Consider the following 15,364-nt stretch of genomic DNA (forward strand, 5'->3'; position numbering starts at 1 on the left):
TTTACCTCGACCAATTCCACTCTCGCTTTCACGCTATCAACAGCTAAACGCTGCGGCAACCCATACTAGTGCCGTGCGTCGAAAAACTGAGCTTAATGAACCGCTCATACACGCGCGTACACTACAGAAAAAATCATCAATGCTGAGGTAGGAACTAGTGGGCTGGAAATTTAAGTGCGAAAAGCAATTAAAAACAGTAAATGCGTTGATGTGCACCACCTAAGCTGATTATGTAGACTCCCTGAACCAGCCTTATTCAAGCGACAAAGTTTAACAATTTCACCCAATAGGGGATGGCAGCACACTCATGACAGCGGATGATAGCCATACATTCGGTTGAATCGATACACAATATCCACTGAATTCCACGTCATATGCTTGGAGAATTTGAGCCACGTTGATGCGGTTTGTCAAGCATTTAGGAATACATTAGTCAGAAAATACAGCAGAAGAATTGAAGCCAATCCAAAAGCTGTCTTGAGAAAGGCAACAGGAGCTACCAATTTGTAGGAGAACAATTCAGAGATAAAACACGCGACCATGCTCATTTTTTATACACACCGATATAATTGCATCAGAAAACACTAAGGAGTAGTACAAAGGTGAATGATAAGTACAGTGGATAAAAAATATGTCCCTGAGTTGCACATTCGAATCCATCCGTCCCACATGGATACGGGATAAGGATAAAAAATGGAGGTATTATAGAATAACGATGAGGGGCGTGAAGTAAAAGTTTAAACGATTACAAGACCGTACACGTCAAATGGGTTCGGAGCGCTTCGTAACGGCACAATCGGTGGACTCAGAGGAACACAGCAAAGCGGCTTTATCCTGGTCCACATGATCTGTGGCAGTATACTGTGGTTTCGCCTTCTTCCGTTGTTGGGCCAACGCGTACTCCTCCTGTTGTGTGTAGCGTTTGAGCATGGCTTGCAAGATCTCCTGGGTTACTAGACTGCCTGCATTCAGACGCATCATTTGCAAGAGGAAACTGCCGTCCAGTCGAAGGAAGGTCATTTCGAAACGGGTGAGAAGAGGATCCATGCCTTCATCGTAGGCATCAGCAATCTTCAAGTATCGGACCAAAAGGCGTAAACGAGATTGGCGGGCTGCCAAACGGTAGATCCACACAAATACACTCACGATCTCCAAAGAGGCAACAAACACGAACCAAAACCAGAGGAAAACGTATACCTTCTCGTTTAGCATGTTCACTGGTAGCGTACACTGTACGGTGACCATAGGGATAGGTGTGCTTGTTAATTTGATTGGTACGCGACAGAAGCCGACACGAGGAAACACACTCGTCTCGTTCCATTGGCGTCCAGCGACTAAATCGCTTAGGATGCTAAGACCGAACAGCTGGTATCGCCCACGTGCGCCCAAAAAGTGCTGCATCAGTAATAGTTGCCCAATGGCATTGAACAAGTACAGGAACTTAACAAACATATAGTAACTCGCCAGTGCAGTGCCCAGCCGTTTTCTAGGTAGAAGATCACGAATTCCATGAGCTAAGGTATACATGGTGCCATGAGTGACTGAGTGATCATCCGGTTTTCGCAGGTCACGGCGCGCGAACAATAGCGTATCCATCACGTTGGCTATGAACTGAACACGTTGCTCACGTTCTTTTCCGCTCTCCCTGGCGGCGGCCTGAGCGGATTCCAGCAGAAAACCCAAATTGGTTCCCACACGATTGAATGTGATAGTCTCCCAAACCAGGCGTGGCACGTAGCACAGAATGGCTTGGAGAGCCAAAACGAGCGATACCCATTGATAATAATCTGTGGAATTAGAATTACGGAAGAATGGAATAGTTTGAGACCAACAGAATACAATTAGCTGACCCATGAAGAGTGAGAGCAAAACAATTGACAGATACGTGGTGATGAAATACCCCGGTGACCAGAATGTGCCTGTGGCGGATAACGTATGATACCAATCCACCATGCGATTAGGCAAACTCCTCCATAAGAAACTATTTACTCATCCACTTCTGTGAAATTAGTTGTTGTTCGTTTTACGGGAAGCGATAAGCTAATTTTTACAAGTAAAAATTACATTGACCTATTCCGAGCCACTTCCATTGAACACTCGTAAACCCTTCCATGTCCTCGGCAAATATCCCTTGATCGTACGAGCCAGTAAGCTTCAGTGTTTGGATTGGAGATAAATTCCGAAAGGAACAGACTCCACCACAAGAACGGACGTCCAGTCAAGCCAGCTCGACGTCGACGGAGAGCCGATGAACCGAGCAAACTTTTTCAAATATTTAGCTGCCACCATCGTCCTGAATGACAAACCACGGCAAGAAATACGTTTCCGTATCGACAACGCCAGGCAGACCTCACAAAGCTCTAAGAAAAGGCTCAGAAATCAACGGACCTTCAAAAGTGTATACACTGCTGCCACCCAACTCGTCCTAACATACACATATCTACCTGTGAGACCTGGCCTCACCGAACTGATTTTCTTCGCGGGTTAGAAGTAGCTGAGCACTGGTGGTCACAGCAAATAATGCGCTGGATCGAAAATAACACTGCCAGAGAACGTTGTTATAATATATTACGCTCCTTCAAACTGATCCAGCAACGTCAACCACACTGGTTAGCACATGTCTTCCGCAAACTAGACTCTGAACTGTCCGAAATCCCCGAAACCACTGCTGTGACTAAAATGGCGCTGTCACGCCGGAGGACAGTTGAAAACTGGGCTCTCGGCAATTACGCAGGAGATTGAACCACTGGATCTGCATGTCCACGACATCAAAAAACGGAAACAACAAGTGAATAACGTTGTGCTCGGACCTAGCTTCTGATCATGCTTCGAAGTATCCTCGGAAGCGACTCCTCCTCCACCAGGAGAAAATGGCCACAAAGCAAAGTAGAACAAAGCAGAAATGTAGACAATTGAAAGGTGCAGGCGCGTGGCAGTTCCCGGACTTTCCTACTTTTTGTCTAGGTATGGGAAACTCGGAAGTATCTCAATCCTCGTAATTCAAGTCGAATGACAACCATACGAGGATTAGTTTATTCGGTATATTATGCACAGTAAGTGGGATAACAATGACTTCAAAGTCCAAAAAAAGAACGGAAAATAGCGGACACTGGCCTACGGAAATTGAACACTTCTCTGTGGGAACTAAGTGAAACAAACAATGGACGTTCCCCCTATATCCTCCCTAGGAAATATATACTGATGGCCACTGTCCGGCAACGAGGATGCTTGTACCGTCAGGTAAGTCGATTCCTGAAAAAATAAGACGACCGATCCAAGTAGCGACTGATTGAGTGATTCTCCTATGGGAATGATCTACGGTAAATTATACACGTGAAGAACTGAAGCTTGTACATGTTTTCAACATCCTGGTTATAAAATAAGATCAGGAAAACTCATCTTTGATATCTCCATGTAATGCGCAGTCCAGAAATAAACAACACCGCTTGATCTATCAGTTCACCAACCGGTGACTCGTAGCAGAGGCAAACAGAGCTGGATGCATGTGGAACTGAATCGCTTACTTGACAGCCACGGTTTATGACCTTAACTCGAACTCTGTGAATCCAAGTTAATCCGTAAACAGTTGTTTGTCAAACAGAAAGTGCGCAACTTATTACAAAGATACCACTATGCACACCTACAGATCGATCTGAATTTGCGTCCTGTGCACAATATAACGGAAGAGTACCAGCATGCCAAGTAGCAACCAGTAAGCCGGCCGGTGTGCAAGCTAGCAACCTACACATAAACATGGGGTTAGTCGACCAAGCTTACTGACAACTGTCTCAGTTTGAGACGAATCATCACATCTTATTCCGAAAGGAAAGTCACGGAGACATAGTACATGAGACCATGTGCCTGAATGTGGCTTCAGAGTTGATGAGGAATCCCGGAATGACAGCTCAAACTACATACCATGAAAAGGAATTCACTACGGGCCGCAAAATCAACCTACTTAGTTTCTTGTCCTCCAAAGTGTTCCAGTAAGTTTGATCATCCAAACGATCGGTTTCTACACTTATTGGGGTCGTACCATTGACCCAACAGAAAGCGTTGATATAGGGACCGAGGTTTGATCCGGAAAATGAAGTGGGTATGTAGCAAGAGAGTGGTTCGAACACGTACGATTTCAGAGTAACAATGGTGAAACATAATATCAATAGGACGAAAGACAACAAATATGAGCAGCGGTCGGCAAAATCATCTAGGCCAACAGAGTCGACGAAACGCAGTTTGTCCAGCTGCGAGATGAATTCCAGTGCCACCATGGTGAATGCTGAAATACAAGCGAAGTGTCATTGTTGGTACGACTACCAGCATAGTTACTTCCCTCTAATAACAAAAACCATCGGAAAGGGAGTAAAATTGTTCGATCAGCCGAGCGAAGCTGGGTACCCCGACATAATAGAAAAAATACACAGAGAGACCACTGCATTTGCTTTTAAAGGTAGTGAAGGGTTATGCACGTGCTGTCCGAATGAAGATGAAATGAGTGAAAAAAAAATGAAAAATTGAATAAATATTCACAGTAGTCGCACTGTCCAGACTATAGATAGCTCAGTACAGTGAGAGAGGTAACGTCAGCATTGAGATATTCGCAACATATGGATTGGCACTTACTACACTTGGACATCAAGCAAGACTGTCGTTGTGGTCATGTTCCGATACTTTATGGTACAGCACTGTGTCCTAGGTGCACTAAAAGGCTTCAGAGACCTGCACATGATTTCTGCATGGCTACGAGTTAAGCCTACTGTTGTATTACCACCACATTTCCCATCCCATAAATTTCACACACCCCGCACATTATAGCAGTTCCCTATTTCAGCCTCTGTAATCGATACCCGAGATGATTGAAGCTTGCTCTCCGAGGGTTTAGTTTTGTGACTCCACGTGAGGTCTGTTGCACCCAACTGTATTTCCAGGTCACAACAAGTCACTCATCTCGACAATTATCGGAAATAGAACAGTCTCTCCGTTCACAATGTTCCTACGATGGTCCCGCTGCCTAGCAATGGGATGATTGGTTTTGTACTTTCAACGCTTAAATTATGTTGCTAGCTGACCACCATATAATTGACTGTTCAGTCCATTACGTATCACATTTAGTCTATCAACTCACATCAAAGTGTGAATTTTATGAAGACGCTATTTCCAGACTTAAGACAGTTAATGTTTACGCCACGTTTGTTGACCACTGACAAACAAGAACCTGGAAAAACCATGACTGATTCTCTTTTTTTCGTTAACTCCTGTTCGTTATCGTGCTTTTCAGACAGCAAAAGCCGACGAAAACTAGTTGGTGCTTTCATCACCAGCCTCCAGTCACATCCTATCAGACAACGGTTCCCAAAGCGCATCTTAGACTTAAAGAAGGCGGTTGATCAACCCATTGGTTAAAGATGACTCGGAGACTTGTCAAATCATCACGACTAACTGTAGCGCTCCGACAGATATTACTCCAGCTTCACCGTCGGACACGAAGTGGATCGTCCCTCATACAGTGAAGAGCGTTACTTCATGGTAATAAAAATTAACCATGTACAAAATGTTATGCTCTGAGAGCAATCTTTAATGGATGTAAAAAGGTCCTTCGCGAGCCTTTTACCAATCCGTTAAGTTTCATAAAAGAGTGGCATCTTACTGTGATTATGTGGAGAAGTGTCAACTATGATCTCTTCCAGTTTCCATTTTCGAAGAAATTAAAAGAAGAAACTATCGACCTGAGCTATAACGTTAAGCAAACAGGGTAAAAATACAAAATAAACGGTTGACCGAGCGCTAGCGATAATTTTTTCATGTATGGATCAAGCGAGTCAACTGAGAATAGGGCAGAAACCAAACTCTTCTGAAAAAATCCCTCAGCTGTAACACCTCCCGGTACCTAGCTGTCATGCTACCCGAAGGAAGCACGAGGGGTGGGATACTGCCAGGTTACCCAAGCCTAAACAGGGGAAGTCGAGAGGCAGGGGTCGGGTTCGAACCATGGACCTTCCGGTCAGTGAATTCGTGCTCTAACGACTTGGGCCATCCCGCTGATTGTTATATATCGTCGTTTCTGCGTGAGGCATTTGTTTCCATAAATCGGCACCTAGTTAGGTACCCAAGTTTTTTTCACACTAGTTACACAGTGGCTCGTAGATTATCGAATGACATGAAGCTTAATCCTGGATTCTCCCAACAAAGTAAAGTCCAGTGTTCCGTCTGAACATGATGGGCCGTTTCGGTTGGCATGTCATCCATCCTAAAGATTCGCGTTCATTCGAGCCACGAACATGCAGGATTCAGACTCCCCTGTTTCGTATGACAGACACCATCATGTGGACAGTTCACTGGTGCCATTCACAGGATGCATGATCCTCGCGGCAACGAGCCAGTCGACAGCATGATCAATACGACTTTAGTTCAGGTAGCAAACGAGTCGGATCCTGACGAACAATGGTTGCGAGAATATCTATCCACATTTGATCCAAAAATACCATACTATGCAGAAAGACTTTGTCAGGTCAGGGGGGGGGGGAAAAATAATATTCCTATACTAGTAGACAGACACCACTTCCCGAACCTACAGGAGCTTCGTGTGATTCGCCACCCTGAGATGTTGGGCTGGGTTGCCGGTTTTCAAATCAAACACACAGAATTAAGATAAACAACCAATCTGATCATACAAGTTTACCATTCAACTACTGCAACATTCGACTTCCGTCTTCTTCCTGCCACAAAACAAAGCCTCAACGATGCTAAACATATGTGCGATTCAAAAACTACGTAGTAGATCGTCGCTTGTGTTTCACGGAAGGGTTTTGCACACTAACTCACCTAATACCATTAGCCTCCTACCTTCCATCTGATAATATCTACACCAAAAATGCCCAGCACTTTCGACCCAAAATATCTTTTCACCAAAAAGCAACGATGCGTCTGAATGAAAACCTCCCAGTCAAATCACTTATTGGACATTTGTCAAAAAGCAACGATGCGTCTGAATGAAAACCTCCCAGTCAAATCACTTATTGGGACATTTGTCATCCCCCCTCCCGTACCCCACTATTAATACCAGCCTTGTAGGCCCATCCGTTGAGACTGACGAGGCCATTCGTCTTCTACCGGCCTTGGCTGCACCATTTGTGGATCAACCAGCGTCGACAGCTCCAGGCAGCTCAAAATCAATCTTCAAGCCTCAACGGCCGGTTTCTGTGGCCCTTTCTAATGATCGCACTTTGAAGCAAGCATAAATCGGCTCTTGCTCTCACAATGGAATCGCTCGACACCGATATGCTGTGTATCCGCATGCATAATTTAAGATGCAAGCGCAGTGGTTCAGCTAACTTCCCCATAGCTCTCCACCCCCTTCCGGCTGCACATTTCTGGTGATCCAGAGGCCAGTCCATACTAACTACCGCAAAAACTGTCTGGTCACATGGTGTCCTCCAACAGCGTGAGTGTAGGGGAAGCTCTCCAAAAGCTTCCGTACAAAAAGTGGCCCAGCAAGGAGTCCTACTTTTTCCACTCCTATTCAATTTTTTGGTCGATGAAATATTAAAGAACGCTAAAAAGCCATCAAAACCCTGATGTTCAAATAACTGGTGACGAAAACCATGTCGATCTGGGATATGCAGACATCGTTCCCGTCTTCGACAAGAAGGCAAAGCTCGAGTTTCCGTCGACCTTGTTCTACTTGAACCCAAACTGGACTGTTTTCGAGAAATAGACCCATTTGTAAATCAATTTGGTTTTCTCGAAAACAGTTCAATTTGGGTTCAAGTAGAACATTAGGTTGACGGAAACTCAGGAACTGCGCCTACCTGATGAGCCCCAAGAAGGGCGAAACCGTTCGTGGGCTACCTAAGAGTTTTCAGCCACCTTGTGAGTAGTTTCTTTTATGAAAATATACTGCGATATCTCGAATATCGTGCCAACTGAATCATGAGGCGGCCTGTGTGTAGCACATTCAGTTGTAGAATATCATAAACGAGAGATTCAGTTGAGTCTCTCGTGAAAACCAAGTTGATTTACAAATTAGTGTATTTCTCGGAAGGCAGAGCTGTCTTTGGATGAACAAAACAAAGTCATCTCCTCCCTTGGTATGCGCTTTGCACTCACAGTGTGAGTTCATACCCTTGCACTTGCGGTTATCTACCACGCCACTTACAACCGTAGGAGAGATACTCAATGTTGTGGAGTGTTTTACGCATCGTGGAGGTTGTGTAAGCTCCAACTGTATTGTGACATGTCAATTCACAAATCTCAGAGGCTCTGAAGGCCGCGATGGCCAAACTGATAGCAAGCCAATGTATTCCTGAATCTCAAAAGACGTATTTTGGGTTTTGCTGTATGCCTGGCCCCTGCAAGCAACGTAATCGAGGACTCTTCACTTCTTCAATAAACGTTGTCTCAGAACCGCCGTTCCTGTGAGATCTTCTAATTCTAACACCCTTTTGGTACCTAGGTGCCATGCCACCCGAACGAGTCATGAGAGTTGGGATACTGTCAGGTCCTCAAAGATCCAGATCCACAAGCGTCCAGCTGTAGCACCTCTTTCGGTGCCTAGCTGCCATGCCACCGGAAGGAAGCACGAGAGCTGGGATACTGTCAGGTTGCCCAAGCCTAGACAGGGGGAGTCGAGAGGCGGAGGCCGGATTCGAACCGCAGACCTTCTGGTTAGAAAATTCGCGCTCTAACCACTTGGGCCATCTCGCCATCTCACCCCGAAGTAATGAAATAATGAAGCGAACGCTGGAAGGTCAAATTGTTTCTGGTGAGGACCTTGTGGATCTCACCAGAATGGAGGAAGTGGACGTCCTTGTCGGCATCACTCTTTGTAAAAGCACGATGGCTGGGATACTGCCAGGTTACTTAAGTCTAGACAGAGGAAGTAGAGAGACAGAAGTCTGGTTCGAACCACGGACCTTCCGGTCAGTAGATTCGCGATCTAACCAGTTGAGCCATCTCACCCTCAACTCGTGTAAAATGGTGACAGCGAATCGGTTCGGAGATAATCAAAAAGCGTGCTCAGTTGTACAATGGATGTTGGCCTTGAATTGTAAAGGGTATGTTCAGAGACTACATTGTAAAGCATGACTCTGCACTCAGAAGGTGCAAAGCGCATGCCGAAAAATGGTATGACAGTGGTCAGTCTACTCAACAGGGCTTGTGCTTTGCCTTGATTTTCAAAGGTTCACAAGGTTCTCACCAGCAACAGGGCTTGTGCTTTGCCTTGATTTTCAAAGATGAGGCGTATTCCAGATTCACAAGGTTCTCACCAGCAAAAATTTGACCACTGGGGTCTTGATGGCCTTCCAGCGTTCGCCACATTATTTCATCAATGGCAAAGTTCAACGAGAATGGAGAGGGCGGACATCCTTGTCGGACATCGCTCTTTGCAAGGAAGCTTTTGGAAAGCTTATCATACACTCTCACGTCAAAAAGTATGTGAATATATGGAGCACAAAGTTTGGGAGCATACCACGTTGATTAAGCGTAGTCAACAGCACTGACCGATCGATAGAATCGAATACACACTTGAAGTCGAGGAACACCGAGATCGTAGGTCGTATGTACATGTGGTGTTGCTCCAACACCCGACGGAATGTGAAGGTGTGGTTAACACAGCCTCTACCCCGACTAAATCCCACTTGATGCTAATTGGTCAAGGTTTCGCGTGCCACCGTAAAAAGATGAAAAATCAGCGACGCTAGAAGTTTTGTTACAGCAGGGGTCAAATTAACACTTCTGTGGTTGCCACGTTCGGTGGAAGTATCCTTTTTGAAAACGGATTCACCGCAGTTGTCTCGGGAGGTCTCTTTTTCCTAGATAGTCCCGAATAGGCGCTGGTTGCGAAGACCACCGCCATCGTTGAGCAGAGCACATGGAAGGTCGTCACGACCACCAGCATGATAACCCTTGAGTAGAGGTTGAAGGCTACTTTTATATTCACAGTCCACATTTCTGTTGAAGACCGGCAGTCCAGATCGGAGGTAGCAGGTGACCGACTGAACTGCTGTTCGAAGTACTGTGCACACCGGTCCAAAAGTTCAGTTTTGCTGGATGTCAGGGGGACATTTTGTTCCCTAATAATTTCACTGATAAGACTTCGGATGACCAGTCTAACAAATCAAGTGGAACAGCTTGCAGACGTTCCCAGCATTTTTTGCATCTTTAATTTCTTCGGCCTTTCGGACACTCAGTTCCAACTGGTAGCGTATAATCCGACGGGTAAAGTTGTGGTTTCATCCACGGGGAATCTGTCGCCGGGCCTCTAGCAGAGACATGATTCTATCAGCAACCAAATGCTTGGATAAGGTTGGCTGGGATGTACCGGAAACAGGGAATCCAGCTTTCAGTAGTGCTTTGGATCTTTTTCCCCATTGGCTGTTGATACCCGACATCGGACCATCCAGTGGGCGTTTGAGAAGCCAGTTCTGATGGTCTCGTTTGACTTCCGAGTCCACTAGGTTCTCGATGGCAAAGTGATGTGTGCGTGTTTTGCGTAGACCTGAAAAGGGTGATGAAAAGCAGCGGTCCCTGCACCTCGTGTCCAATCCAAAACGACCATCCAATCGGGGCTCAGCAGCCCGGACACCTACCTCTCCGGAAATCTTGCTAGTTCGCCACCAGTTGAGCATCGCCGCCATCTGATCAAACATCCAAAGATAAATTACATGACCAGATACAGACTGTCATGAACCACGTGCGGAGACGCGATATCCTGATGATAGCCGATGATCCAAGAGTTCGGGATGATCCAACTCAGGATATTACATACCACATTCCTGGAGGCCCCGCATCATACGATGTGGGAACAGCGAACATCCTACTAAACTTCGTTTTCACAAACCGGACCTGCGAGCTGGCCCAAGTGGTTAGAGCGCGAATTTACTGATCGGAAGGTCGTGGTTCGAACCTGCGAGCTGGCCCAAGTGGTTAGAGCGCGAATTTACTGATCGGAAGGTCCGTGGTTCGAATCCGACCACCGCCTCTCGACTTCCTCTGTCCAGGCTTGGACAACCTGACAGTATCCCAGCTCTCGTGCTTCCTTCGGGTGGCATGGCAGCTAGGCATCGGAAGGGTGCTACAGCTGAACGCTTTCTTTTTTTTGCTTTCATCTCCAATGCGTGCTCCCAACACTCAAACGATCATTCATCCGGAAAGCAACTCAATAACTTGATTAAAACCAACCACAGTGCCGCTGAATTTCTTCAGAGGACTGCCGATTGTATTCAGGGGCAGAAGTAGATGGCTGGGGATGGTTAGATAACGTGCCTGCCCATTCAAGATTAAAAACATGACAACGAACGCACCCGAAGCACCTTAGCATTCGTTTACTCGGGAACAATGACCACCATCGGACAATAGCTAATGACGCTAGCACCAAGTTGGTGAACGTTTCGGAAAAGCGGACTGTTCAATATCCGGTGACCCAAGTTGAGTACTGCTGTCCAACAGATTGTCCTAACTCAGTTTGTCACACACGCACACGCCTCCGCAAGAGACCGAATTGTGATTATAACAACTACTGAGAGGAACGTGGAAAATATAAAAACTCCTATAAACAACGGTGAAATTGGAAAGCTGTCCTGCTTGATACAGTCCTTCAGGAAAACATCCCAGGCCGCGGCATCTGCTAAAAAATTGGGTGATGGATTTATTCCAGACCATGACGGGAAAAAACCCAGATGAATAGACCACTGCAGCCAATCGTTCCACAGCCCAGACACCACACGTCGCCTAAATTTCCGTGGAGAATCGACTGCACCGGTCGTTATAATTGCTGATTAAGTTTAGCATCAGTAGCTTTAGAAAGCAAACGTTCCTTTGGAAGAGACGTCATAAGTGTTGAAATCTACACGCACACACATTTCTGCTAGACCAGCTTTACCAATTATTATACCGCGTTTGGAAATCCGGAATATTTCCAGCCAAATGTTGTATCTGAATCCAGCTGATATTCTTTGGTAGTAGCCCAAAGGGCACTCTAGCACGTACTGATGACACGTGAAGGACTTACTAGTTCTCTGAATGGGTTCTATATTATATGAGAATTCAATGCATAAATCACTGCGACAGACATCGCCCTGAGGATGCATCGCTTGATAAGAACTTTGTGGCTTAATTTAGAGGTACTGTCAACAAAATCCTATTTTCGTCTGTTGCTCTAAACCCATGTAGCGTATTCAAAAGCGCGGTTGCATAATACCACTGTTGGAATATACTTTTCAAGCAGCTCACGTCGGAGAGCTCCGACTCATTACCTTCGCCAACCAACTAAGACTGACCCACTGCGTTGGCCGTAATTCCTGGAGTTTTTCGCGACCAAGGGTCAAGTCCAGATATTCTTGTAACTTATGAGTGATGGGGGATCGGTTCATCACACCCTCTACCTTGGCTATGACTGCAAGCCGCGTAACATAGCATCACTACCATATAACACGAACATGATTCGTCACAACGCAATCTATGCTTGGATAGTCAACGACGTGACCATCCAGGCCCGGGTAGAGATAGCGGAATGCATGTTACCACTTGCGAGCAACGCAAGCTCCATGCCGACTCCATTTTTCACTATAGGTTTAGACAACAAATCCCGGTAACCTTTTTTTCATGTACACTTGGGAGAGATGGCCCAAGTGGTTAGAGCGAGGATTTACTCACCGGAAGGTCCGCGGTTCGAATCTGACCTCCACCACTCGACTTCCCCTGTCTAGGCTTGGGCAACCTGACAGTATCCCAGCCCTCGTGCTCCCTTCGGGTGGCATGGCAGCTAGGCACCGAAAGGGGTGCTACAGCTGAACGCCCACCGTATCATTCGTTCGTTGGAGTCACTCGCTTTGCTCATCAGGTGAATGTACCTAAGCCACAAACTCGCAATAATTTGCCGTTAACCCTTCGGATGCTACTCTACACATTTCAAATCGGGTTTGGTGATCGTGTGGTCAGCCGTTTAACGATTCAGTCACCATGCACCACCCGCAAATTTGCGCCGCCATGATTTACCGACCGTTTTCTCTGGTTTATCAGGTTGAGTCGCTATACGCACCTGCTTATAGTTCAAACTTGTGTCAACCCTCACGAGAAAGACGAAACAGAGGTTTCGACAGCACTTGGCAAACCAAGCATTTTCCTGAACGCTTCGCCCGTCTAGACGCCCACTAAGGCGTGATAGACAAAAACTGACGGCATCGTAATTACGCTTCGCCCGTCTAGACGCCCACTAAGGTGTGATAGACAAAAACTGACGGCATCGTTAAGGGACGAAGGTTTGGCACCTGGTACGTAGATCTGCTCGCCTTGTGCATCCGAAACTGTCACAGATTAAACCTGGGCTTCAGGTCATTTTAAACAGTAGTCAACATAGCATTCAAACAAGAATACCTTGTCTCGTGCGTCGGGCAGAGGCGCCCACTGCAAGCTGTTCTGTAGTTTTTGTAGTATGCGAAAACAGTATCTTGCCGTAGCGAGGCACACCGGTGCTATCAGCAGGAGCGCTTTACCTGTTGCATATACGGAGCAGGTGAACAAGAACATGCTACGGACGGTGCCACCCTTATTACCCTTTCAGGTGTTTTCTCTCCCCATACTGCCGTCCTGACATTGTGCCTACTGTCAACTATCACTAAGGATGACAACTATGTTCACTTTGAGTCACCCTTAGCGACATAATATGCATACCCGCCTGTGGTTACTGTCTGAAATCCAGAATCAAATTTTCAGACTACAGAAGCCGATCAGCCTGGCTGCCTTTAATGTTGGAACTCAATAAAACGAAACACGGATCCGCTCTTACACGTATGCTAGATCCCTTCTGCATTGGTGTGGTGTCTTACAGCTCAGTAACGCACCTCTTTGTGTGTTTGCCTGCACAGCTCTGTTGAAAGCAGTTGCAGGGGAATGAGGCAGTCAAAAACAATGTACAAGGTCAGCCATGTGTTCGCAAACTTGAACGCATTTCGTCCATAAGGATCATAATTAGAACGTGGCTGAAGCAGCAGTAGTGCTTTCTGGATACTCAATCATAACTGTACCATGACTGTGTTGCAAAAGTCAATATCCTCTCCTCGTTTGGTAAACAAAAGAACACAAAGAGGATTGAAGTAAAACTTCAGGGGCTATGTTCCGTAATTAGGTGCGAAAAAATCTGAGTTCAGGCGCTGCACGTGGATCGACCACTTACCTGGACGTAAACCGAGACGGCGAGAACGCCGAACCTGGACGGCGAGTGCGCTCGCTGCGAATGTCACTGTGTTACCTTCTATCATTAACCAATCAAAATACGCGTAGCGTTGCTGTCTGCCCTCACAGCGATAACTCTTGGCCAATCAGATTTCAATGGGTAAGGCCAATCGATCAAACTAACTGGGAGGACGACCAAATTCTGGGCGGGCCGTGCTATTTCCGGGTGCTGATTGGGTCAATTTCCGTAGACCATCCTTATCTCATATGTCTCTGCGTAGCGTCAGGCTGCCCTAAAGACAGCGTTTTCAAGGGCCCTTTTCATAAAATTCTCGCTTTCCCGGACGCTAACTGCCTCGACAAACCCATCCTTGCTAAGCTACTGAGGAAAGACTATCCGGTCCTAAACATAGTTCTTTACTTGGCTTTTCACGAGAGACTCCACCGAATCCCACGTTTATGATGTTCTTCCACTGAATGTGCTGCACTCAGGCGGCCTCATGTTTCAGTTGGCACGATATTCGAGACATCGCAGTATATTTTAATGAAGGAAACTATTCAAAAGTTTGCTGAAATCTCTTCGCCCTTCTTGGGGCTCATCAGGTAGGCACAGTCCTCGAGTTTCCGCAAACCTTGTATTCTACTTGGCGAGTTTCCGCAAACCTTGTGTTCTACTTGGAGAGTAGCATAGACGAGAGATTCAGTTGAGTCTCTTGTGAAAACCAAATTGATTTGCAAATGAGCGTATTTCTCGAAAACAGTCCAATTTTGCTTCAAGTAGGAAATTCGAGGACTGCGCCTACCTGATGGGCCCCAAGAGGGGCGAGCCCGGTTTTGGGCTGTCGAAGAGTTTTCAACAACCTTGTGAGTAATTTTCTCCATAGCTCTTTGCTGTTTCGTTTCGTATTTCAGCATGTGGTGTTTTACCCATCAGCAAGCAGTCCATCCGCTGATGCACCAGATGGCCAACCAACGGCAACTGATTGTCATTGGCTTTTCAAACAACCCGTGCGGTCGAGGACATCTTTTTTTCCCAATGTCCACCAAATTACAAAAACTGACTCCGGATTTTATCCGTTCTTGATTCCGTTTTTAGGCCTTGCGGCCATGTACGCACAGGTTTTTACGCGGCTACTTAGAAGCACAAGCTGTTCGTCGGTGATAATGATATGATGTAATATGTACTATCCTA

At 46.2% G+C, this 15,364-nt stretch overlaps 1 protein-coding gene across 1 annotated transcript; it reads right to left on the reverse strand.

The window, feature by feature from the left end:
* Nucleotides 1-319: 319 nt before the first annotated feature.
* Nucleotides 320-14,204, reverse strand: T265_06127 (hypothetical protein; the record flags this gene model as incomplete). The annotated part of the gene is made up of 3 exons (XM_009171313.1): nt 320-1,787; nt 3,959-4,279; nt 14,174-14,204. 2 exons carry the CDS (start codon nt 4,269-4,271, stop codon nt 763-765), a joined length of 1,338 nt encoding a protein of 445 aa, XP_009169577.1.
* Between the last annotated feature and the right edge of the window lie 1,160 nt (nt 14,205-15,364).

This window comes from Opisthorchis viverrini, assembly GCF_000715545.1.
Source record: "Opisthorchis viverrini unplaced genomic scaffold opera_v5_120, whole genome shotgun sequence".
In the NCBI taxonomy this organism is placed as follows: Eukaryota; Metazoa; Platyhelminthes; class Trematoda; order Opisthorchiida; family Opisthorchiidae; genus Opisthorchis; species Opisthorchis viverrini.